This window comes from Hyperolius riggenbachi, chromosome 9 (assembly GCF_040937935.1).
Source record: "Hyperolius riggenbachi isolate aHypRig1 chromosome 9, aHypRig1.pri, whole genome shotgun sequence".
NCBI classification, from domain to species: Eukaryota; Metazoa; Chordata; class Amphibia; order Anura; family Hyperoliidae; genus Hyperolius; species Hyperolius riggenbachi.
The window spans coordinates 11,758,493-11,785,091 of NC_090654.1; the positions used below are offsets into that span (position 1 = coordinate 11,758,493).

General features: G+C 43.7%; 1 protein-coding gene across 1 annotated transcript in view; it reads left to right on the forward strand.

The window, feature by feature from the left end:
• The window catches only part of RAC2 (Rac family small GTPase 2), a 132,073-nt gene that overhangs the window by 80,332 nt on the left and 25,142 nt on the right, over positions 1-26,599 (forward strand). The window contains exon 4 of the mRNA XM_068255024.1: positions 23,345-23,407. Coding sequence (XP_068111125.1) covers positions 23,345-23,407 — 63 coding nt within the window. The remainder of the gene's footprint in view (positions 1-23,344; positions 23,408-26,599) is intronic.

Here is a 26,599-nt window from a genome sequence, read left to right on the forward strand (position 1 = left end):
AGATATAGAAGAAGAAGATCGAGAAGAAGAAGAAGAAAGATAAAGAAGAAGAAGAACAAGTATATACAGTAACACTACTGAACAAAATTAAGGACACAACTTCTCTTTCCACATTTTTTTTTAAAGGAACATCCCCACATAATCACTTGCTGTTGTTACTTGGAAAAAAAGATGTTTCTTGCATCATTCACCCTCAAAACAAGTGTTGGAAGCTATTTAAGGCCAATTCGAATAGTCAGCTCGAATAGTGAGCTCGAATACCGACTCGAATAGTGAGCTCGAAGTCCGAGGTCGAATCGAATAGTAAAAATTATTCGACTCGAATATTCGACTGACCTCGAATAATTTACTATTCAAATTCGACCAAACTCGAATTTTAAAAAGGGGTATTTGAGCATCACTAGTGGGGAAAACACAAGGTAAGGAGATGTGTGTGTGTGTGTGGGGGGGGGAAGGTGAATAAGGCAGTGAGCCTTTGACTCCGATTACATTGTGAATAGATATGTAAATAGGGGCTATAAATATCACGATGACCACACTTGTTTTATGACCCCTGTGAGATGTCCCCCCAGGCTGTGAGGTGTTAGGGTGTGGGGTGTGGAGCCCCATAAATGTAGTTATGCTGCTGATTGTATATTGATTAACAAAAATCTACAGCAACATACCAGACACTAAAGAGAGACAGCCCTGCCCTGGCAAGCTTACAATCTAAAGGAATAGGTGGGGCAACATATAAGGTTTTCAAATAGGGTATTATTATTTATATAGCGCCAACATATTCCACAGTGCTGTACAGAGTATATTGTCTTGTCACTAACTGTCCCTCAGAGGGGCTCACAAACTACAATTCATGAGGACCCCCCCAAAAAACTGTACACAGTACATAATCATATCACTGACCATCCTCAGAGGAGCTCACAATCTAGTCCCTACCATAGTCCTATGTCTATGTATGTATTGTGTAGTGTATGTATCATAGTCTAGGGCCAATTTAGGGGGAAGCCAATTAACTTATCTGTATGTCTTTGGAATGTGGAAGGAAACGGGAGTGCCTGGAGGAAACCCACACAGACACGGGGAGAACATACAAACTCCTTGCAGATAGTGCCCTGACTGGGATTTGAACCTGGGACCCAGCGCTGCAAGGCAAAAGCACTAACCACTACACCACTGTGCTGCCTATTATGTTCAGGAGCTCAGTTTGGCCAGAGAGCGAAAGTGGAATGGTCTAGATTAGATTGTATTTCTGTCTGAAAAAGTGTGAATTAAAGGGAACCTAAACTGAGAGGGATATGGATGTTTCCTTTTAAACAATACCAGTTGCCTGGAAGTCCTGCTGATCTCTATGACTGCAGTAGTGGCTGAATCACACACCTGAAACAAGCATGCAGCTAATCCAGTCTGACTTCAGTCAGAGCACCTGATCTGCATGCTTGTTCCGGGGCTCTGGCTAAAAGTATTAGAGACACAGGATCAGCAGGAGAGTCAGGCAACTGTTATTATTTTAAAAGGAAAAATCCATATCCTTCTCCGTTTAGGTTCCCTGTAAGGATTTGGAGAGTGACGGATGTGTTTTGAAAGGGATTTCCAGTGGATTTGAGCGGCCTGGAAGGAAGTCCTGTGTACGTGAATGGAATGAGGTGATTCTAGAGGAGGAACAGAGAAGGACATGAGCAGAGCGTATTATTACTATTCACAGACCACATGTATCATATCAGCTGTAAAAGAATTACTATGCACAGGCTGGGCACAGTACATGCTCCCACCCATTGCTTGGACTCTCATGGCTCCTCAGAGCCGTGTCATTTGCCGGTTCTGCTGTGTGATCATGTGATTGAAGTCGTTTCACTTGCCAGCCCTGCAGAGAACTATGGTGGCACTGCAGGTGCAGTGTACTATGCAGGAACTGTAGGGGGCTGCTGTGGGGGCAGTGCAAGTGGCTGTGGGCGCACTGTTGGAGGTTATGAGGGCACTGCAGGTGGCTGTGGGGACAGTGCAGGGGGCTGTGGGGGCAGTGCAAGTGGCTGTGGGTGCACTGTCGGAGGCTATGAGGGCACTGCAGGTGGCTGTGGGGACAGTGCAGGGGGCTGTAGGGGCAGTGCAAGTGGCTGTGGGTGCACTGTCGGAGGCTATGAGGGCACTGCAGGTGGCTGTGGGGACAGTGCAGGGGGCTGTGGGGGCAGTGCAAGTGGCTGTGGGCGCACTGTCGGAGGCTATGAGGGCACTGCAGGTGGCTGTGGGGACAGTGCAGGGGGCTGTAAGGACACTGTGGGAGGCTTTAGGGACACAGCAGGAAGCTATGAGGGCAGTGCAGGTACTTTGGAAGTAGCGAGTATCAGATAATAATATCATAGCTAATAAACACTGTTGGGGACTTTTGACTTTGCTTCAGCTTCATGATAAACCTCAGTACAGTAGAGCTGGATTAGCTATTAACTTGTTTTTATCCGCTACACATACAGCATTATTGCTTCCTTCCCACTACCTTGTTTATTGTAGCTGAGTTTGCATGAAATCCATTTAAGAAAGAGGAAGTCCTTTTTTAATAACAGATCTCTTCCTGTTCATAAAATGAGAGAAATGGCTAGACAACATGCATTATGTGCAGCCAGTTCCTTCTCTCTCTGTCTGGCCAGCCTCTTCATACTAAAGTGCCACACTTGCTGTACTTGTACCTGCCTCCTACACACGCTACATAACCCTCCTACACACGCTACATAACCTCCTACACACGCTACATAACCTCTTACACACTACATAACCTCCTACACACTACATAACCCTCCTACACTCGCTACATAACCCTTCTTTTTTTTTTTAAATTGACCAAAAGGTTTATTGAATAAAAAAAAAGGAGGAGTGCATTACAGAGTATACAAAATATTCAAACAGGTACAGGCAGTTGTAGTATCTGGAAAGTACATATGAATTTACAGAGTCTTAAACACAATCTGCATCAAGTGAACACAGTGACAAGTATGAGAGAAGGATTTAATATTAAGTGTATTAAGTGGATAATACCCAAATGTCCTATTCTGTGAGTTCTAAGGCCAGCACACGAGAGGAGGTGAGAGGTTGTAGGGTTAGAGGATAAGAGACAAGAGTGTCTCCACTTAATTTATAGGCGGAGTTTTCCAGAGTGAGGCTAAATAATCAGGCAGAGAGACCGAAAGCGGTGAGCATTAGCTTATGAGAATCTTGTAGGTAGAAAACAGGCAAATCAGGTATTTTTATTCGTCCATCTATCCCAAATTTTATTAAATTTAGAGGGGCAACCCCTATGCTGATATACTAATTTTTTTAGAGGGAGAGAATTCTTAACCTTAATTTTCCAGTCAAGAAACGTGGGAAGCGTGGGGGATAACCATCTAAATGCTATGCACAATTTGAGCATGAATAAAGTCTCCAGTAAAAAGTATTTGTCAAACTTGTTTATGTCTTGGTCATATATGTTGAGGATACAGCTTTTTATATCTAAGGAGGCTGGGGAACCAATGGTGTCGTGAAGAAAATTTACAACTTGTTTCCACAGGTCAGCAATTGGGGGGCAAAGCCATAAAAGATGTAGGAAGGAGGGGTCGGACAGTGCACATTTAGGGCAGGAGTTTGTGGTGTTCTGAGCATATTTTGAAATACGGTTAGGGGTGAGGTAGCTTTGGTGGATTATATAGAGTTGGGACAGGCGGTCTCTAATACTGAGGGATACGTAGCAAGTGGCTAGCAGGCAATCTTCCCATTCTTCTTCGTCTAATTGAACGTCCAATTGTAACCATTTTCCTTTGGAGTTTTCCACTATTGGGCCTGAGATTTGTTCATTAAGTGTATTGTATAGGATACCTATATGGCGAGGGAGAGGGCCGTCTTTGAGGAAATCCATAAGGATTGAGTTTTCAGTGTGTGGGAGTCCGTTGGGGAATTGAGAGCCCAAGGCATGTCTCAATTGTAGATACATATAGTGGAATTGCGGGGGTAGTGAATATTGACTTTGGAGGTCAGTAAAGGGAAGAAGAGTTGATTGTTTGATTATTTGACCCATGTAGTGGATACCCCTATCTGCCCATCGGTTGGCATTGTTAAGTTTAAGTAGCTCAGGGAGTTTAGGGTTGTGCCACAGGGGAGTGTAGGATTCCCAGACCGGGGAGGACATTAGTCTGTTTGCAGTACGCCAGATTTTGGAGGCTTGGAGTAAGATAGTGTTTGAGGGTGATTGAGAGGTAAGGGTGCCCTTCAGTAGAGCAAAAGGTAAGTTATTAGAGCTGTCTGTGGAGGGGAAGCCAAGCAGGTCTGGTGATTGCAAGGAATTTGTTACAAACCAGTGGGCTAGCTGTTCTAGTTGAGAGGCGATGTAGTACAAGTGTGGAGATGGTAGAGCTATTCCGCCCAGGGAGGTGGGGAATTGTAGTATTGCATGTCTGAGTTTGGCCCGGGATTTATTCCAAATTATAGATAGGAAAAGGGATCTGAGTTTATTGAAGAAGATTAAAGGTAGATGCACAGGCGAGTTGTGTAGTATGTAGAGGATTTTTGGCATGAGAACCATTTTAATTAGGTTGGTTCGACCCATAACGGATAAGGGTAGTTTTGTCCAAGATGATAATTTATTTTGAGTGAGTGATAGTAAGGGAGTGACGTTGTCCTGATAATATTTAGCTACTGAGGCTTGGACCACCACTCCAAGGTATCTGAAGGATGTGACAGGTTGAAGAGGGCATGCTAGCAAGGAGGCCGAGATCATCAGACCATCAAGAGAGAGAATGGCAGATTTGCTCCAGTTGATTGACAAACCCGAATATTCTCCCATTTCAGTGATTAGTTCAAAAGCAGTGTTGAGGGAATTATGGGGGTCTGCTAAGTATAGGATAGTATCATCAGCGTATTGACTGATTTTCTCCTCAGTATTACCTATTTTAAGGCCTTCTATTCGTGGGTCAGCTCGGATCTTGCATGCCAGTGGTTCGGCAGAGAGAGCATATAATAAGGGCGAGAGGGGACAGCCTTGTCTGGTCCCCCGGCCTATAGAGAAAGGGTCTGAGATATTTGAGTTGGTACAGATCTGGGCCATAGGGTTTGTGTAAAGAATTTGCACCCATCTAATAAAGTTATCACCGAACCCAAACCTGGAAAGTGTAGCTAGTAAGAATGGCCATTCTACAGCATCAAATGCCTTAGCGGCATCCAAAGAGACCACAACTCTGTTGCCTTTATTTATATGGTTGGCTTGAAGGTTTGCATATAGTCTTCTGATATTAAGAGAGGTTTTTTTGCCAGGCATAAAGCCAGTTTGATCATCATGGATAAGGGATAGAATGACTTTGCTCAGTCGTGCAGCTAGTATTTTGGCTAGAGTTTTAACATCAGTTGGGAGTAAGGAGATGGGTCGGTAGGAGTCGCATAGTGATAAATCTTTTCCAGGTCTGGGGATCAGAATGATAAGGGCGGTACGCATGGAGGCCGGGAGGATACCCTGTTTGAAGGCAAATTGGAATGTCTGGAGGAGAGGGGATGAGATAGTTTCAGAAAATCTCTTAAGAACTTCACTAGGGATGCCATCTATTCCAGGGGCTTTTTTATTGGGGAGCGAGTGGAGAGCAAGTTCTAGTTCTTCTAAGGAGATGGGTGCATCTAGTAATTCTACTTGTTCTGGGGTAAGACGTGGGAGAGAAATTTCAGATAAGAAGATCTCGGCCTCCTCGCGTGTGAAGGCAGATTTAGCAGTTTATAAATTTTGGAAGTAGGTGGCAAAACACTTATTAATTAATACTGGACCCGTGATTATTGAGGACATTGCGTCTTTAATGCTGCTAATGAAACCTGTGGAGTTTCTATCCCTGGCCATTCTGGCCAGTATTGTACCTGTTTTTTCACCCTGTTCGTAGAATGTTTGTTTGTAGAAAAAAGCTTTGGCATGTGCTTTCCCCTTTAATATACCGGAAAGGTGAGCTTGTTCCTTTTTCCAGGCACTCTCATTCACCTCAGAGGGATCTAAAATATAAGCTTGTTCTAGTATCGGAATGTTAACCTGGAGTTTGGAAATAGATTTATTAGTTTCTTTTTTATAATGTGACACCGCACTTATAAGGAGACCTCTAAGGTAGGGTTTAAAAGTATTCCAGACAAGTGCTTTATCTTTTTCCTCTCTGTGTGTGTGGAAAAAAGATGTCAGTTTATCAATTAGCCAGTGGTCTGAGGTGAATAGAGATAACCAAAAGGGGTTGAATTTCCAAATAACTTGTGTGGGTGAGTCATCCCAGGACATTGTCATGCAGATTGGGGAATGATCAGAAACTATGCGAGGGAGGAACTCCGTGGACATTATTACTGGCAGCAAATTTTTGGAGACAAAAAAGTAGTCCAGTCTGGATAGAGTATTGTAAGAGGCAGAAAAGCATGAGTATTGTTTAGATGAAGGATGTAGATATCGCCAGACATCAATTAGGGACATTTCAGACATTAAATGAGCAAAAGCAGTTGGTTTGTTCAGTGCAGCGGGAAATCTGTCCATAGCCGGGTTGCAGACCATATTGAAGTCACCCACCCAGATACTAGGGCATAGGGGTAATGTTGATGTGAAGGCCAGACCTTCTTTTAGGAGTAGTGAGGAGTAAGGGGGAGGAATATAGAAGGTGAGTAAAGATATAGGCTTGTTGTATAGCAGGCCGTATAGAAAAATATATCTGCCGTATTGGTCAATTTTGACAGAGTGGGATTGAAAGGGGACAGATTTCCTGATGAGAATAGATATTCCCCTGGAGTATTGGGAGAATTCAGAGTGGTATGCCCTGCCCACCCATTGTCTTTCCAGAGTTTTTAATTTGCTGCCTGTAATATGAGTCTCAATTAGGATAAGGATATCTGGCTTCTTTTTGTTCACATAATTCAAGACAGTGGAGCGCTTGATAGAGTTGTTTAGACCCCTCACATTCCAACATATTATATTTAGGTTATTGGTGTTTCTAGCCATCTAGAGAGTAGCGTGGGTATTTGAAGAGGACACCGGGGTAAAGAGAAAGGGGTTAGAGTATACATCATGATAACATTATACTGAAACTGTGTTGTAGAGAGCAGGATTCCTATATGGTCAATGAGTAACTTAAAAAGCAACAAAACCAACAAAAACAGACCCAAGTAAACACCCTGCTTCACTGTAACAGCTAAGTGAAGCTTAGACCCAATCATAAAACCGTGCCAGGTCAAGTGAGCCAGTAGGGGCATTTTAGCTCTACCAACTGACTCACGGGTATGAGCCAGCACGAAACTTAAACACTACACAAATATAAACGGATTAAGGTGGGGTGGTGGTAGAACGTTGTAAAGCGGAGCCGTCCAGCTTGTGGTATAACTATTTACGGCAATTACAGTGCTTTAACACGGAAACGATATCCCTTTAGTTTGCATCAGCAGTAATGTACATGCAGCGTGTATGAGTTTTAACCAGTGAAAATAAGCTTAGCCATCAATGATGTGCTTTAGGGGGGGGGGGGCATTGCAGTGGGGAAGGGAGTGGGGTACTCCTGTAGAGACGGCAGCCCCTGTAGTGACAATGTTCCAAAGAATTTACGGAAGGCTGTTAGGTGCTTATGGAGGGAGGTTTGTATGGCTCAAGGCTAAGTAAAGGTATCGGAGTTCCGGAGCTGCATAGTTGTGGCTTCAAAGTGCAGCTATTTTTCCCCAGGGGGATAGACAGTCTTGTGGAAGGTAAAGACTGGAGACTCTTCTACGGAGACGATCGGTTAAGCCTTCCTTGTCATTTGGGGAGCTGGGAAATAAAAGTACTATGGGCGCCCACATAGGGTCGAGGCCCCAGAGGAACGGACAGAGTGGTGAAGTACAGTACCTCAGCGCTGCGGCGAGGAGCGCCGGGCGTTTTTATTCCGGTTATCCACCCAGGTGAAAACATCTTCAGGGTCAGTAAAGAAGTGCGATTTCCCGTCTGCAAGGATCCTGAGACGGGCCGGGTACAACATAGCGTAGTTTAGTTGCAGATCTCGTAACTTACGTTTGGCTGTGGCGAATTTGGCCCTTTGTTTTTGCACCTCTGTAGTGAAGTCGGGATAGAATGAGATTGTGGTGCTTTCGTATGTCATGGCGCCCTTTTCACGCACAGCGCGTAGAACTGCATCTCGGTCACGATAATTTAAAAGTTTAAAGATAAAAGTGCGAGGTGGCTGACCTGGAGCAGGGATTTTGGGGGAGATCCTGTGGGCCCGTTCAACCACAAAGACGTGGGAGAAGATTTCGCTGCCAAATAGAGATTTCAGCAGCTCCTCTGTGAACTGCTCCGGTGTGGTGCCCTCGGCCTTCTCAGGCAGGCCTATGATTCTGACGTTGGAGCGCCTTTGGCGGTTCTCCTGGTCTTCCTGGCGGTCTGATGTGGACTTTGCTGTTTTTTGTACCTGGCCTAACTCCTTTTGGAGCGGGCGTACTGTGTCCTCCAGGTCACTAATGCGTTTTTCTGATTCGCCCACGCGGTCTTTTAAGGCGCCCAGGTCTTGTCGGAGGAAGGTTACGTCCGCCCGGACTGAGCCCAGAGTAGTAGTGATGGCGGCCAAGCTGGCTTGGCAGTCTGCAATGGCTGTGAGCACTTGCGCCAGAGTGGGTGTTGGTTGTTCTGGCACCGGGGACTCCGGGTATTCCTCATCAAGGGCTGGGGGTGACGGCGCATCCGCGCCATCTTGGTTCCCGCGGCGAAATTTCTCCAGTTTGGCGGCGGCTGCGGAGACTCGAGGAGTCGTCATGGCTGGTAGGCGGTTGGGAGTATCTTCAGCAACTTTAGGGAGAAGTTAGAAGAAATAAAATTGCAGTCAGGATAACTATAAAGTGCTGGCTGGACGGGAGCTCACTCGACACACGTCCTCACACCATGAGCTTGCGGCCACGCCCCCCGCTACATAACCCTTCTACACACGCTACATAACCCTCCTACACACGCTACATAACCTCTTACACACTACATAACCTCCTACACACTACATAACCCTCCTACACACTACATAACCCTCCTACACACGCTACATAGCCCTCCTACACACGCTACATAGCCCTCCTACACTCGCTACATAACCCTTCTACGAACGGTACATAACCCTCCTACACACGCTACATAACCCTCCTACATGCTACATAACCTCCTACACACACTACATAACCCTTCTACACACACTACTTAACCTCCTACACACACTACATAACCCTTCTACACACGCTACATAACCCTCCTACACGCTACATAACCCTCCTACACACGCTACATAACTCTGCTACATAACCTCCTACACACGCTACATAACCTCCTACACACGCTACATAACCCTTCTACACACGCTACATAACCCTTCTACACCCGCTACATAACTCTCCTACACACGCTACATAACCCTGCTACATGCTACATAACCTCCTACACACGCTACATACCCTCTTATACACGCTACATAACCCTCCTACACACGCTACATAACCCTCCTACATGCTACATAACCTCCTACACACGCTACATAATCCTGCTGCATGCTACGTAACCTCCTATACACGTTACATACCCTCCTATACACGCTACATAACCCTCCTACACACGCTACATAACCCTCCTACATGCTATATAACCCTCCTACACACGCTACATAACCTCCTACATGCTACATAACCCTCCTACACACGCTACATAACCCTCCTACATGCTACATAACCCTCCTACACACGCTACATAACCTCCTACACTCGCTACATAACCCTGCTACATGCTACATAACCTCCTACACATGCTACATAACCCTGCTACATGCTACATACCCTCCTACACACGCTACATAGCCCTCCTACACATGCTACATAGCCCTCCTACACACGCTACATAACCGTCCTACACACGCTACATAACCTCCTACGCTCGCTACATAACCCTGCTACATGCTACATAACCTCCTACGCACGCTACATAGCCCTCCTACACACGCTACATAACCCTCCTATACATGCTATATAACCTCCTACACAAGCTACATAACCCTCCTACACACGCTACATAACCCTCATACACACGCTAAATAACCTCCTACACTTGCTACATAGCCCTCCTACACACGCTACATACCCTCCTACACACGCTACATAACCCTCCTACACACGCTACATAACCTCCTACACTCGCTACATAGCCCTCCTACACACGCTACATAACCCTTCTACACATGCTACATAACCCTCCTACACAAGCTACATAACCTCTTAGACTCGCTACATAACCCTGCTACATGCTACATAACCTCCTACACACGCTACATAACCTCCTACATGTTACATAACCTCTTACACATGCTACACAACCGCCTACACACGCTACATAACCCTCCTACACACGCTACATAACCTCATACATACGCTACATAACCCTTATACACACGCTACATAACCCTGCTACATGCTACATAACCCTCCTACACACGCTACATAACCCTCCTACACACGCTACATAACCTTCCTACACACACTACATAACCCTCCTACATGCTACATAACCCTGCTACATGCTACATAACCCTCCTACATGCTAGATAACCCTTCTACATGCTACATAACCCTCCAACACACGCTACATAACCTCCTACACGCTACATAACCTCCTACACTCGTTACATAGCCCTCCTACACACACTACATAACCATCCTACACACGCTACATAACCTCTTACACACGCTACACAACCGCCTACACACGCTACATAACCCTCCTACACACACTACATAACCCTCCTACACACACTACATAACCCTCCTACACACGCTACATAACCCTCCTACATGCTACATAACCTCCTACACACACTACATAACCCTCCTACATGCTACATAACCTCCTACACACACTACATAACCCTCCTACATGCTACATAACCTCCTACACACACTACATAACCCTCCTACATGCTACATAACCTCCTACACACACTACATAACCCTCCTACACACACTACTTAACCTCCTACACACGCTACATAACCCTCCTACATGCTACATAACCCTGCTACATGCTACATAACCTCCTACACACACTACATAACCCTCCTACATGCTACATAACCTCCTACACACACTACATAACCCTCCTACATGCTACATAACCTCCTACACACACTACATAACCCTCCTACACACACTACTTAACCTCCTACACACGCTACATAACCCTCCTACATGCTACATAACCCTCCTACATGCTACATAACCTCCTACACACACTACATAACCCTCCTACACACACTACTTAACCTCCTACACACACTACATAACCTCCTACATGCTACATAACCTCCTACACACACTACATAACCCTCCTACATGCTACATAACCTCTTACACATGCTACATAACCTCCTACACACACTACATAACCCTCCTACATGCTACATAACCTCTTACACATGCTACACAACCGCCTACACGCGCTACATAACCCTCCTACCCACGCTACATAACCTCCTACATACGCCACATAACCTCCTACACACACTACATAACCATCCTACAAACACTACATACAGTTGTGTTAAAAAATTTTCAACCTCCACTGAAATTGAGTGTTTTGGCCAGTGTGACATTGATTTTGATCATTTCAGTCATCTTGTTTACAATTGAATCAAAGAGGCACTTGCAAGTCAGACAAATATAACATAACATTTATAATGGAATAACCACAAATGTCTTTTCTGTGCTCACATCATTATCAGTTTTATTCAACCCCCAAGTGACATTCATTCTTAGTACTTAGTACAACATCCTTTTCCAGTTATAACAGCTTTTAAAAGTGAAGCTTGACACAAGTGTCTTGCAGCGATCTACGGGTATCTTAGCCCATTCTTCATGGGCAAAAGCCTCCAGTTCAGTCACATTCTTAGGCTTGCGCGCTGCAACTGCTTTCTTTAAAGAGGAACTCCAGTGAAAATAATGTAGTAAAAAAGTGCTTCATTTTTACCATAATTATGTATAAATGATTTAGTCAGTGTTTGCTCATTGTAAAATCTTTCCTCTCCCCGATTTACATTCTGACATTTATTACATGGTGACATTTTTACTGTGGGCAGGTTATGTAGCTGCTGCTAGCTGTTTTGGCTGTTAGAGACAGCTGTAAACGCGTGTATCAAAAAAGGGCGCCTGGAAAAAAGGGCGCGGGGTAAAGCCAAAATTGTAAGTTTTAATGCAAAACCATATTTTTCGTTTAAGAGGTTGTAAACGAAAAATTTAGTGCTAAATAGGTTAAATAAACGGAAATGAAATGGCAAAATACCGTCTATAACAACAAACGAATTCTGAAAAGAAACGTCAAATTGCGTCTATAACAAAAACGATATTTACACTTGTATTAAGCACAGCAATGCAATGGTAGGTTTTACAGATATTTTACTGTAATTACACCTAACTGTAGGCTTACACAGATCTCTCCCTATCCCTATCCCTAACCCCTAGACCACTCTTTGTTTAGATATACATAATTTAATAAATTGTATATATTACATATATTGTGCTGTAACTATACTTAACCTTACTCTCACACAGAGCCCTCCCTGTACCTATCCCTAACCCCTAGACCCCCCTGGTGGTGCCTAACCCTAAGACCCCCCTGGTAATGCCTAACCCTAAGACCCCCCTGGTGGTGCCTAACCCTAAGACCCCCCTTGTGGTGCCTAACCCTAAGACCCCCTGGTGGTGCCTAACTCTAAGACCCCCCTGGTGGTGCCTAACCCTAAGACCCCCCTGGTGGTGCCTAACCCTAAGACCCCCCTGGTGGTGCCTAACCCTAAGACCCCCCTGGTGGTGCCTAACCCTAAGACCCCCATGGTGGTGCCTAACCCTAAGCACCCCCTTAGTGGTGCCTAACCCTAAATCTCCCCTGGTGATGCCTAACCCTAACCATCCCCCTGGTGGTCTATATTGCACTGTAACTATACCTAACCCTCCCTGTACCTATCCCTAACCCCTAGACCCCCCTGGTAATGCCTAAACCTAACCATCCCCACCGCACAAACACCCTAAACACATATAAACAATAATATATTTAATCCTTAAAATACTTCTCTACAAATAACATGAATAAAATAATTTATATATTTGTAATAGAATAAATAGCCTTAAAATAGCCTTAAAATCATGTATACCTTAATATTATAAATAGAGAAAAGTATATATAAATATATACAATACAATAGATAGCCTTACAATCATGCACGCATTAGAAATCTTAAAATAACAGCAATATTAAAAGCGATATTTTAGTAACTATAATCAACGCATTATAAGTGTGAAAAACAAAGTTAATACCAAAAGCGATGTATTTCTAATACAATAAGGTTGAAAACGATATAAGCGAAATTTAAAAACAAAAAAATAAGTATAACACAAACTCAAAACGAACTTGTAAACAATATTTGTTATAAACCTTATTTTGTAAACGAAAACTTTTGTTAACACGATCCCTGTAACCGCTATTTCTCGGGCGCCCTTTTTTCCTGCCGGGCGCCGAATAGCCGATATTTTGCATTGCAGTCTATGGCGGCGCCCTTTTTGTCCACTATTCCTGTGCGCCCTTTTTTACTAGCTCCTCTGTAAACAGCTTTTTCCTGTCTGTAAACATTGTTACATTGTGGCAGTTTGCCAGCAGTACCGCGGTACTCAGAGCTTCTTGTGGGAGGGATTTTAGCACAAAATCAGTCATACAGCGCCCCCTGATGGTCTGTTTGTGAAAATCATTCTATTTCTCATGTAAAAGGGGGTATCAGCTACTGATTGGGATAAAGTTCAATTCTAGGTTGGAGTTTCTCTTTAAGTCCCACCAGAGGTTCTCAATCGGATTTAAGTCTTGTGACTGCAATGGGCACTCCAAAATGTTCCAGCCTTTAATCTGCAACCATGCTCTAGTGGACTTGGAGGTATGCTTGGGATCATTGTCCTGTTGAAAGGTCCAACGTCTCCCAAGCCTCAGGTGTGTGACAGACTGCATCACATTTTCATCCAATATCTCCTGCTATTGAAGAGAATTCATCGTGCCTTGCACACGCTGAAGCTTCCCTGTACCTGCAGAAGCAAAACAGCCCTAAAGCATGATTGAGGCCTCTTGCACACTGCAAGCGATTCAGATTCAGATTCCACTTTTTAATTGGTTTTTACTTCTGATTCCGATTCATATTTGCAGTTTGCTCCCTGCACACTGCAAATCGGAATCGGAATCGGATGTAAAAACTGATTAAAAAGCGGAATCTGAATCGGAATAGCGTGCAGTGTGCAAGAGGCCTCACCCCCCCCCCCCTCCCCCCCGCCATGCTTCACAGTAGGCAAGGTGTTCTTTTTTTCATAGGCCTTGTTCTTCCTCCTCCAAACATAGCATTGATCCATGGGCCCAAACAGTTCTAATTTTGTTTCATCACCCCACAGAACATTACCACAAAAGTTTTGGGTTAGTGTTCTGTGGACTTTCTTTGGCCAGGGATCAATGTACAGCCGCAATATGGCTGTATAAAGATCCCTGGCATCTTTTCCTATTTTTGAAAACTTTTTTTTTTATGTTCAGAGGGTGGGAAAGTTAAAAAAAATGACATAGGGTTCCCCCCTCCCGAGGCTCTGTAGCCCCTTGTCCCCCATGCAGGCTAGGATAGCTAAGCTATACCAGCCACATACCCCTTACCTATTTCCATAAAGGGTTAAATTAAATAAAAACGCAACAACGAGAAAAGTCCTTTATTGTTCTTAATTAACCAGATATACTTACCTGTACCTTTAAGAAAATGTTCCCACGCCAATATCCTCTGAAATGATCCCACGCCAATATCCTCTAATCTTGCGATTTTCTGTTACAGTTGATTGAAGATTACCGCACATGGCCGCCACACACGCCGCTCCCCCGCGCACTACTCTCAGCTATAGTATAGCAGAGAGCAAAAGCATCTTTAAATTTCTCCCCAAGGCTCCCCTGGTTCCCACTGTTCTTCTTAACATATCCTGCAAATGTGGTGTTTCTAGCATGTAATTCTAGGTACACACTATACAATTTTGTGTTAGATAGATGGTTCGACAGATAATTTCCGATTGTGTTCTCATAGAAGTGAATGGAAATAGATAAGAAAAGATAAAAGAACCAAATCGGAAGTCGATCGGAAAATTGCATCGGAAATCGATCGGACAGAAAATCGACTGAAAAAACGCATCATGTGTACCCAGCATAATGCTGGGCATACACGGCGCGATAGTTGTTATCAATCGAGCTGCTGATGAACCAATCGAGCTGATTGATAATATTTAACCTGTCCGATCCCCGCGGGCGGACAATGGAAGAAACGACCGGCTGATAAGGAACTGCCCGCGGGGACAAGCGGGAATCGATCCACACACCCGCTCAGACGAGTGGTGACGCGCCGGCATCGAGCCAGCAGCTCAATTCCGGCGCAGAATTGCACCGTGTATGCCCAGCATAAGGGGCCTTTGCTATTAACCACTAAAGTCGGCGGGTTTTTAATCACGAATACCGACTTATGATCTCGAGTAACTTGTGATCACGAGTCGGGTAACAAGTGCGATCACGAGTGCATCTGTGATCAGCATTCATGATCGAGAGCCAATCACGGATGCCGATTACGAACTCGTGATCGCAAAAAAACAGCTTGTGACTCCTAGATCCTCCTCAGGCCCTAGGCACCTGCCTAGGTTTGCCTTGTGGATGATCTGGCTTTGCTTCATGCTACATACCCTCCTACACACACTGCATAACTCATGCCAGAAATTACAATTCATCCCGGCGATCTGATGGGAAATTGCATTGTGTGTACCATTATTGCATTAGTGCGTCACCCTGGACTTAAAATCATATTGCCCACTAAAGCAGATCATAATAGGATCAGGGGCGTAACTATAGGTGCACAGCTTCTGTGACTGCAGGGGGGCCTAGAGCAGTGAGGACCCCTCCTATTAACTCTCCCTTCCTCCGATACAGGGGACTATACTTAAAGAGGAACTCCAGTGAGAATAATGTAATAAAAAAGTGATATATTTTTACAATAATTATGTATAAATGATTTAGTCAGTGTATGCCCATTGTAAAATCTTTCCTCTCCCTGATTTACATTCTGACATTTATCACATGGTGACATTTTTACTGCTGGCAGGTGATGTCACTGGAAGGAGATGCTGCTTACTTTTTTGGCAATTGGACCCAGCTGTAAGCAGCTGTTATGTCCCACAATGCAAAGAGGTTCACAGACAGGAAACTGCCAGGACCATGGTCGTGACATCACACTGTGGGAGGGGTTTTGCCACAATATCAGCCATACAGAGCCCCCTGATGATCCGCTTGTGAAAAAGAAAAGATTTCTTATGTAAAAGGGGGTATTGGCTACTGATTGGGAGGAAGTTCAATTCTTGGTCACAGTTTCTCTTTAAAGCGGATCCGAGATGAAAAACTAACTATAACAAGTAACTTGTCTATATATCTTATCTAAAGTTTAGATGGTTTACACAGCAAATCTAGCTTCAAACAGTTTTAGTAGTATATGATTATTTATTCCTGTGATAGAATGACAGCAGCCATGTTGTTTGTAAACATTACACAGAGGCAGGCTTATCTGTATCTTGAGCCATCCGCCCAGGGCAGCCATCAGGGGGGGGGGGGGGGGGGGGGGCAACTGACACTGCAGTGAGGGGCCCAGGGCTTCTAGGGGCCCTGGGGCCCCCCCAAGGTGCTGTAAGGGCCGCATGTGCTGGCCCTATACTGGGCCAACACCTATACCTGGCTACCTATACTGAGGCTGGAACCACCTATACCTAGCTACCTATACTGGGGAACCACCTATACCTGGCTGGGGGACGAGCTGAGACAGAAAGGGACAAGAGGTAACACGGGGGTATAAAAGAGGCACAGGGGGAACAGAGGCAGACAAAAGAGGCACAGGGAGAAAAGAGATGAGACGGGAACATGAGGTCACACAGAGGGGCACAAAAGAGGCACAAACTGAGGTGAGACAGAGGGGGACAAAAGAGGAACAGGAAGAAAAGAGGGGGACAAAAGAGAACAGATAAAGGATAAGAACCGGCCTACAAGTCCCTATCTCATTTGTTTACTGGGGACTACCTGTATTTTGCTAGTATTTGGCTCCACCCACAACATGCAATGGCCATGCCCACTTTTTGCCGCATCACGCTGTGCATGCTGCTTTCTTCATTTCGGAGCTATGCACATTTTTCGCCGCAGCGCACTTTGTGCACGGACATGGGGGTGGGGTTGCTAGTGGGAGGGGGGGCACAGCAACCAGTGGGTGGGCCCAGGGAGGGGGGGCCCAGGCCTGATGTGTGAGGGGCCCCAAAATTTCTGATGGCGGCCCTGCATCCGCCTAATCCCCTCTCCTCCTCCCTCCTCCCCTCTGCCTCTGAAATCAATGGCTAGTAACACCTCCCCCTCCTCCTGCCCAGACTGAGCTCCCATGAGCCCTTTCTACTGCCAAGGCTCTCTGAAAACCTGTGGGCGTGGCTTTTTTAGTTTATAGGGAATTAGAGTATTAAAACAAAAACAAAAAAGTATTTGGCTTGAGGAATGCCCTATAAACAATAGGAAAGGAACACAATTATGCAATGTGTAAAAGTTCACCTCGGATCCACTTTAAGATCATTTTTTTTTTTGGCTGCACATGTTGTGGGTGTCAAGATAATGATGGCAACACTAGTTTTAGGACCCTTGTGACATAGTGACATAGTGGATAGCGCACTCGCCTTGCAGCACTGGGTCCCAAGTTTGAATCCCAGTCAGGTCAACTTCTGCAAGGAGTTTGTACATTGGGGGCTTCATCAACGTTTTTTTCTGGGCCCCCCATGAATTGTAGTTTGCATGTATGGTTATGCCATATTAACAGTTATTGTAAAACAATCTCCATCAAGTAATTCAATATAAATTATTATTATTATTATTTTCTGTAAAATATATTAGCACTTATATTAGAGGAAAGTTATTTTACAGAAACAATTCTCTACCTTCCCAAAGTGAAGGTTCTTGTCACACCTATTCCCCCTCCCCCCCCCCCCCCCCCAGTTAAATGAGTCCTCATTGTTCAGCCCCAGGATAAGACTTGTATATTGTTACATCTTTAATGAGAAGCTCTGTATTTTTATAACCTGAAAATTTCGCAGCTTCGGGATTGTGCTTTTTTATCTACATATTATTAAATATAGCCAGAAATAACTAAGGCCTTTGTGCTGACTCGTGTTTCGCTCTGTGCTGGGAGCTTTGTCCAGGAGGTTTCAGTTTTAATGATGTGTACAGTTAAACGTAATCCCGCTTCTCGGTCTTGTTAGAAATAATAAAAAAAGGAGATGCATATTTTAATTAGATGGTGCAGGTAGCCATTAATAATCTGGGTAGTTCTCTCCTGTGGTCTGTAATTGTCTCTTTTCCTTTCTAATATGTCACCCAGCTGCTTATTCTATTTATCCCGCTGAGTCCATTCCTCGGCCCAGCACACTGATCTCCCCAGTAAGGCCCTGTCGTTTGTCCAGGGACAACCGTTAGGTCGTTGTAATTGGCAGCCTATTTTGGATAAGAGATTTATTAGCATACATCTTCCCCATCAGGTGTGGGCTTGACTGCACACCTAAATCAGTGGAGTGAGATTTATTCTTTTGGAAACACGATAATAGAGGCACAAGACAATGAAGATGGGGTGTGGAATGAAGATTAGCTCTTCAGAAAACCGCTTTGCTGAAGCCTTGCATTTGCTAATGTAATGCAAGCATATATTATTTAACCTCTTAAACAAGGCACAATTCACTTATCTCGATCTGAGTGGTGCACTCCTGGGCCCTGGGGTTCCAAAGAAGGTCCATCATTTATTAAAATATTTGTTCCTTAATGAATTAAGGAAGTGGAAAACTAATTTGCTGCCTCATCAAACAAATTATTTAACGCAAGAAGTTTGGAATATTTTATCGTACAATTCTCTCTCTTTAAGTCCTTAAAGGACACCCGAAGCGAAAATAAACTAATGAAATAAATGATTGTATCTATCTTCCTTCTCCTAAAAATGACTTTTTAAGATATTCCACAGTTTTATTTTATGTTTAAATCTACTTTAAGTTTTAACTGTTTTATTGTTTTTGCTCAATGACACATTCATTGAAGTATGCCAGAGCTAAAAAAATCTATGACCTATAGACCCTTTTTATCTCTTTCCTGCTCTCAGAAGCCATTTTCTGCTAGGAAAGCATTTTATAGTTGGAATCTCTTATCAGTGAGGGTCACACTGTTGTTACTTCCTGTTTGAGTCAGGACTGAGTCAGCCACTTACACACCTGATATTTAACTCTTTCAGGCAGAGAAATAAAAAAAGGAACACAACATAGCTATTAGTGTGCTAGGCACTGTACATACCCATGTCTATCTCATCATGTCACACGTCACTTCGGGTATCCTTTAAAACAGGGGTGGAGGCACCCAATGCATAAAGTATAGGCGAATAAGCTGTACATCTTATAAACAGAGAGCAAGAAGTTTTGAATCCGGATGATACCATTCATTGGCTAACTTAAAAATATATGCTCCTACTCTACTACATAAACAGAGAGGTAATCTTACTTCTCTTGAAGAATTTGGACCAGTTTATTGAAAAAAGGTGGAGACAGAGAGGCGCTCATGCTTGCTACACAGCCATAGCAGTTAAGGCACCTGTTTTTTCACTGACCTGATGAAGCAGGCAAGCACCCCAGAAACGCGGTGTCAATTGTATGTGCTTTAATATATGACCTTTTTTCAATAAACTGGTTCAAACTCTTGAAGAGAGGTACGATTACCTCTCTGTTTATAAGATTAACAGTCTAGTCATACTTCTTTAGAGGTGATTTTTTTTTTAAAGTTTTCCTAAACAACATTCAGGCCCATATGCAATTAACTTTTTATCCTGAGTTCTCTCCTAGGAGATCATTTTTCATCTTCAATTTAAATTAAAACTTAGCACTTTGCAATGGAAAAAGTAACACAATACTAGGTGAAAAAGTACTGAATTTGAATGATTTTGACTATTTGTTTACTTGCTAGTGGTGTAAAAAGCATTTTATTTACAAGTTGTGAAAGTATCTCCTAGGAGAAAACTCAGGAGAAAATGTGAATGGCATATGGGCCTCTGAGTGCGGCCGACCAGTTCCGGTCACAAACCTGGAAAGCCGAGCGGGGGCAGTTATTTTTCCAGCTGCTCTGGTGGTGGTTGCAAGGATTTGCAAAGAAAAATCATAGGAACCATCAGGGGCGTAGCAATAGCCCTAGCAGCCATAGCAACTGCTATGGGGCCCTGGAGAAAAGTGGGCCCAGATGGAACATGATGTGTTAACTATGAACTTTGCTTTGTTTCTCCACCCTCTGGCTATGTCTCAGTGCTCATGGACTCAAGTGTGCATTACATGAGAATGTAAATTACCCAATAAACTCAAATTCATAGGGTAAGGACAGGTAGCACTGCTCAAGAGTGCCTAGATGTGATGGCCCTATGAAAATTTTGCTATGGGGCCCCATAATGTCTAGCTACGCCACTGGGGACCATCAACATAAGCTAGCTCTCTTAAGATGGCCATAAACGATTAAATCATTTTTTTCGTAGATATCCAATCTATTTTTCTACATGAAGAGAAGGGAGAAACTGAGAGCCTAATATAGTGTAGTATGTACTGTAATATTAGGATAGTGAAAGAGTATGATAATTATACTCACAAGTCAGGGTTACCTCCAAGGCAAGCACTGTATAGGCAGGTGAGGAGATTATCCTGTCCCCACTCAGGAATAAGAAGTCGCTCTCTGTAGGTAGGAAAAAGGGCTATCCCCCTCCACCAAGGGTGGATATTAAGTATATGCAAAAATTACAGGATAAAAGCAGGTAATGAAAACGTTTAAAAAGTTTTCGAGGCAGTGGTGGACTTACCTCGTACAAGCAGACACTGAAACTGTCTATTCAAATCAATATATATTTTATTGGCATACTCAGAAAAAAGGGGTTGCAACGCGTTTCGCAGGTTGGAACCTGCTTCCTCAGGCAATTAGAGCAATACGAATTGGGAGCATACAACTGGAGACAAAGGCAAAAAACATGGTGTACATCAGAATCTCTTAAAGCGGAATATAACCCTGCATTTCAACTTTGCTCTAAAACATTATTTACAGCATATTATATGCAACCAGCATTTTTTTTTTTACTAGACCAGCATTGGAAGGGTTACAAAGGGCTTTAAAGTTTCTGGAGATTTCTGCAGACGCATCCGAACCTGAAATAGATACATTTTGTTTACATAAATGTATCTAAGTGTTGAATGTGACTCATCTCTCTGACTGAAAAGGAGCTTGGAGGACAGCCAAAGAGTGTGTAACGTTTATCAATAGATACATATAACTAAATAGAATGTAACAATCTGAACTTCTGCATATCTCTCCACGGAACTTGAAACCTCTGTGTTCCAACCCTTCCAATGCTGGTCTAGTAAAAAAAAAATGCTGGTTGCATATAATATGCTGTAAATAATGTTTTAGAGCAAAGTTGAAATGCAGGGTTATATTCCGCTTTAAGAGGTATGGGTACATTGTTCAAAAAAGGTGTAGTGGAAATGTTCCAAAGACGAGGGCCCCGCACTTTGATTGGCCCAATCGGCTGCTTGTCAAATGACCAAAGGTCAACGTGCGGGGATCTAGTCCTACAAAGTGAATCAACCCCCAAGTCAGCTAGCTAATTGTACAAGCTGTTAGTCGGTATTTCTCCTGTCTGGCTCTCGGGGAAATTGCTGATGTTGCTGAAACCCAAGAGAAGCTGTAGACGTGTCTGACACTTCCACTGTCCGGCGGATCAACTGTATACACATCACCATAGCAACAGGGACATGAGCCCTCTGCTGCGCATGCGCACTGTCCCAGTTTGAAACATATTGTATGGCTCTCAGGGAAATGCATTTTAAAATATGTGGTGTTTATGGCTCTCTCAGCCAAAAAGGTTCCTGACTGCTGCTTTATAGGATTAATAGCAACTCTAAATGTGTGTTTGTTTTTTGGGGATGTAAAGGATTAATTTACACATTCACTCACTGAGCGGAAGTGATGCATCAGGGGAATTCCTTCTTGCCGACATAAAGCTGAATTATTGCAAATATCTTCCATTTCAAGAGGGCAAATATATATTTGTCAAGAGATAACAATGACTCATTCCTGTTATTGGCTTGTTGGATGCCAGTCACGTACATCAAAAAAGGACACCCGAAAATTTGGGCGCCCAGAAAAGCTGATAATACATAGTACTATAGATAGTATCCAAAACTAAAGTGAAAAAAAAAAAAACTTACTGGGATTTTGCTTCAAATTGTGGCAAACTTTACAGTTAAACACATCACTTTGTTCTTCAGTGGAAAGCTTCTTGCTTCAGTGGAAAGCTTTTGGCCACATCTGAAGAGGTGATAACATTTTATTTTGTTTACATTCATTTGTCTGCTACAATTAGAATACATTCCTAGCTGTGCTGAAATGAGCTCTCGCTGCTTTAGAAGCAAGGAGCTGAGAAGTGATAACTAGATAGATTTTAATATATAAATACAGCAGCTATGCAATAAATGTGATGGCAGCTTTAAGAGCAGATAAACTATACTCTGAAAACTTGTAATTTGTAAACATAAACAGACAATATTACTTGTGCACAAAAGCAAATATGATAACTGTATGGTTAATAAAAGGTGTGAAAACACATGTTATGTTATGTAAGAGTTTTATCCCACTTTAAAAAAGGTTATGTGTGTGTGTTAAGTTTTTCTAGTAGTATAGTATTAAAGCGGACCCAAACCAAACATTTTTTTAATTCAAAATATTTAGTTGCACCACTCTGACACATACAAAGATAAATAAACACTCATTTAAGCCTATGAGCATTTCAGTGCATGCTTTTCACCCTTCTCTTCTCATAACTAGGGTTATACAGGTGGCAGCCATTACTTCTGAGCTTAGTAGGAGGTTTTAGATCATGGGTGTGTTTGTCATCAGCTACCCTCCCTCACAGGGACGTCGGCTATGTGAAATCTCACACAAGCTGACATCACCTCCCCTGTGACATCATCAGTAGTTTTTGTTTTTTATCTCCTCCGCCAGTCTGCCGGATTCTGTCCCGGCAATATGAAAGGAAGGGAGGGGTTCCTCCAATAAATGTAAAATATTTTATATTTGTCATCATGCAGCTGAAAAAAGGCTGCTATTTATCATTATAATTTAGAAAATATATTTTATTTCTGAAATCTTGTATTTTTAATTTGGGTCCACTTTAATAAGAAGACAATGTCCTGATGTTCTCCATATTGTTCTCTTTTTCAGGATGTTTTCCTGATTTGCTTTTCATTGGTGAGTCCGGCATCCTATGAAAACGTCCGAGCAAAGGTGAGAATATTCACTGACACTAGACCGATAACTTGTGAGGCTAAGTACTAACAAACCTAAAATATCAAGTATAGGTTTACGTTACAGTATTAAAGGGATGTAGTCACTAAATGTCATTAAAAATGCCAAGCACATGGCAAGTTTACCGGTACTCCCAACAGGTAGGTAGCATGCATTGTGTCCTCCAGGAGACCACCGCCACTGCTCAGGACCGACTTGTAAATCTCAACCAAAATAACAATTAGACAACGCATTTCACGGGTCATGGCCCGCTTCTTCAGGCCAATGCAAAAATGCCTTGATTGTGCTAAACATAAAGTATAGGCACCTCTGTACTCTGCGGGATTCCTTCCCTCTTCTTTGGTAAGTATCTGTTTTGGGATTTTTTTCACCTCAGATTTACTTTAACCCCCCTGGCGGTATAAAAAATTCCGCCAGGAGGCAGCGCAGCAGTTTTTTTTAAATTTTTTTTTCTTATATCATGTAGCGAGCCCAGGGCTCGCTACATCATAGCCGCGGCATCCCCCCGCCCGCTTCGATCGCCTTCGGCGACGTCATTGGGAGTCCCGAACCACCCCTCAGCGCTGCCTGGCACTGATTGGCCAGGCAGTGCACGGGGTCTGGGGGGGGGGGGGGCGCGCGGCGCAACGGATAGCGGCGATCGAGCGTGGGGCGGCGGCGATCGGTGTGCTGATGCAGCTAGCAAAGTGCTAGCTGCGTCCAGCAAAAAAAAAAATTAAACAAATCGGCCCAGCAGGGCCGGAGAAAACCTCCTGCGGGGTTGCCGCCAAGGAGGTTAAAGGCCACAGTGCTACAGTGAGAGAACTAGTAAGGAATATGCACACAGTGACTCTTCAAAAAAGATCATTAAAGGAATACTATCGATTCACATATTTTTTTCAATTGACACAGGAATTGTTTGGGAAGTGCTGCTAAGTACTGGTGTATACATTTTAGTAGCAACTTCTTTGTTTACTGTTATCAAAATACATTCAAACTTTACTGACGCCAAAACTGACGGCTGACTGAGCCATGAGGAGAGGGGAAATTCCCCTCACACTTGATCAGTTAACTCTATGTGTAGCTCTGTGTGTGACAGAGAGAGAGCTGCAGCTCCTGTGTCCTGTGTTTCTGACTGAAGTGTCTGAAGAGAGCAGAGGAAATGGAACTAATTGTCACAGCTTTTCATACTGTTTTTGCTTTCAGAGTTTGATATATTTGATATTTGCATTCTGTAGTCTGATATGCAACTCTGGCTGTGCATTCAGAGGCGGGACAAGGTCCTCCAGCACCCAAGGCTGAGACACCAAAGTGCGCCCCTCCATCCCTCCCACCCCAGCTGTCACACACTGATTGCTATTAGACTAAGAGGCGCCACAGGGCCCACAACCTCCCCAACACCTTAATATCTAGTTATCTGGCTTGCAGTCACTGCCATGTATCCCCTTTTCTTATTTCTTTCTGCTTCAAACACAATTAGGAATGACAGCTGAATGAATTGTGCTCCCCTCCTACACTGCGCCCTGAGGCTGGAGCCTCTCCAGCCTATGCCTCGGCCCGGCCCTGTGTGCATTGAATGAAGCAGACACCCCTTCTGCAATTGATTTGTCCCAATATAGCTAAATCCTACCCTCAATAAATTACAGCTTTTGCCTCTGATATTTAACATGAAAAGTAGGAAAATATTTACACAGCTACTTAGACATTATTTGTACATTGTCATTTTAGAACACTTGGGTATCGATAGTATTCCTTTAAAATAGTGACGCAGTATTTCCCTTTTTACTCCCGGGAATTTTTATGATTCTCCGGAAAGATAGGGAACTTCCAGATTTGTCACATTAAATGTCTCATTATGACAGATAACTTGACTTTACTGACATTATGGTGGGATAGTCTTTGATTATGTTTACTGACTCCACCCCTTTTTCTATCAAATTTGTGATTGGAGGATATGATTGCCAATATGCTGCTTTTATACTTCTGCAAAGTGTTTTCAATGCGGATAAGCTTGAATTTCACATATTCGTAACTTTGCATCAAAATTCAAAATTACGATACCAAATCATAATGCAAAATGTCCTGATAATTCGTAATTAATTTCACTCTCAGCATAATTATGATTCGGCATTTCACAATTACTCGTAATTACTCGAAAATGCAAAATGTATATTGAAGTCAATACCACCGACTTTAGTGGTTAATAGACAAGCATACATGTTGTTGTCACATGCAAGGTATGTTAGGGGGAGTGGTGGGAACAAGTGATTTATTTTTTTTTTCCAAAAACACCTTCTTGCTTTTGAAAAAATTGATTTGAAAAAAATTCTAAGTAAAAAAATAAAATACCATTTTTCTGTGATACACTTTAATATTCTGTATATCAAGTTCCAAATTTTGTATATGTTACGGCCAGAACCCGAAGTTTGGCCACTTCTAGTTCTGGCCGGCCACTTCGGGTTCTGGCCGGCCAATTCGCGAAGTGCCCGCTGCGCTGCGGCCAATGTTAGAAACGGATCGTTTACTCTGATATGAATGTATCTTCTGGCCGCAGCGCAGCGGCCAAACGTATTAATTTGTTGCAATTTTTAAGCCGGCGGCAATGTAACGATTCAAGCCGCCGGCTTTTTCATCTGCCTCATCTCTCTCCCTCTCTCTTCTTATGGGCAGCCGGGCGGGGACACGCGTGTCCCTCCGGAGTCGTTCGTCGCGGCAGGGAAGCCTGCCGTTCTTGCAGAGCGGGTGCTGGCAGAAGCAATGTCTGCAGCCTCCCCGCTCTGCTGCCCCTGCTGCGACGAACGACTCCCGGGGGGACTCGCGTGTCCCCCCCCCGCCGGCTGGCCATAAGAAGAGAGAGGGAGAGAGATGAGGCAGATGAAAAAGCCGGCGGCTTGAATCGTTACATTGCCGCCGGCTTAAAAATTGCAACAAATTAATACGTTTGGCCGCTGCGCTGCGGCCAGAAGATACATTCATATCAGAGTAAACGATCCGTTTCTAACATTGGCCGCAGCGCAGCGGGCACTTCGCGAATTGGCCGGCCAGAACCCGAAGTGGCCGGCCAGAACTAGAAGTGGCCAAACTTCGGGTTCTGGCCGTAACATATACATATTTTAAGAAAATGGACAGTATGGGGTCCCCTCTCACAGGCCTCCTTAAAGAGAACCAGAGATGAAGCACCCACTTGTATTT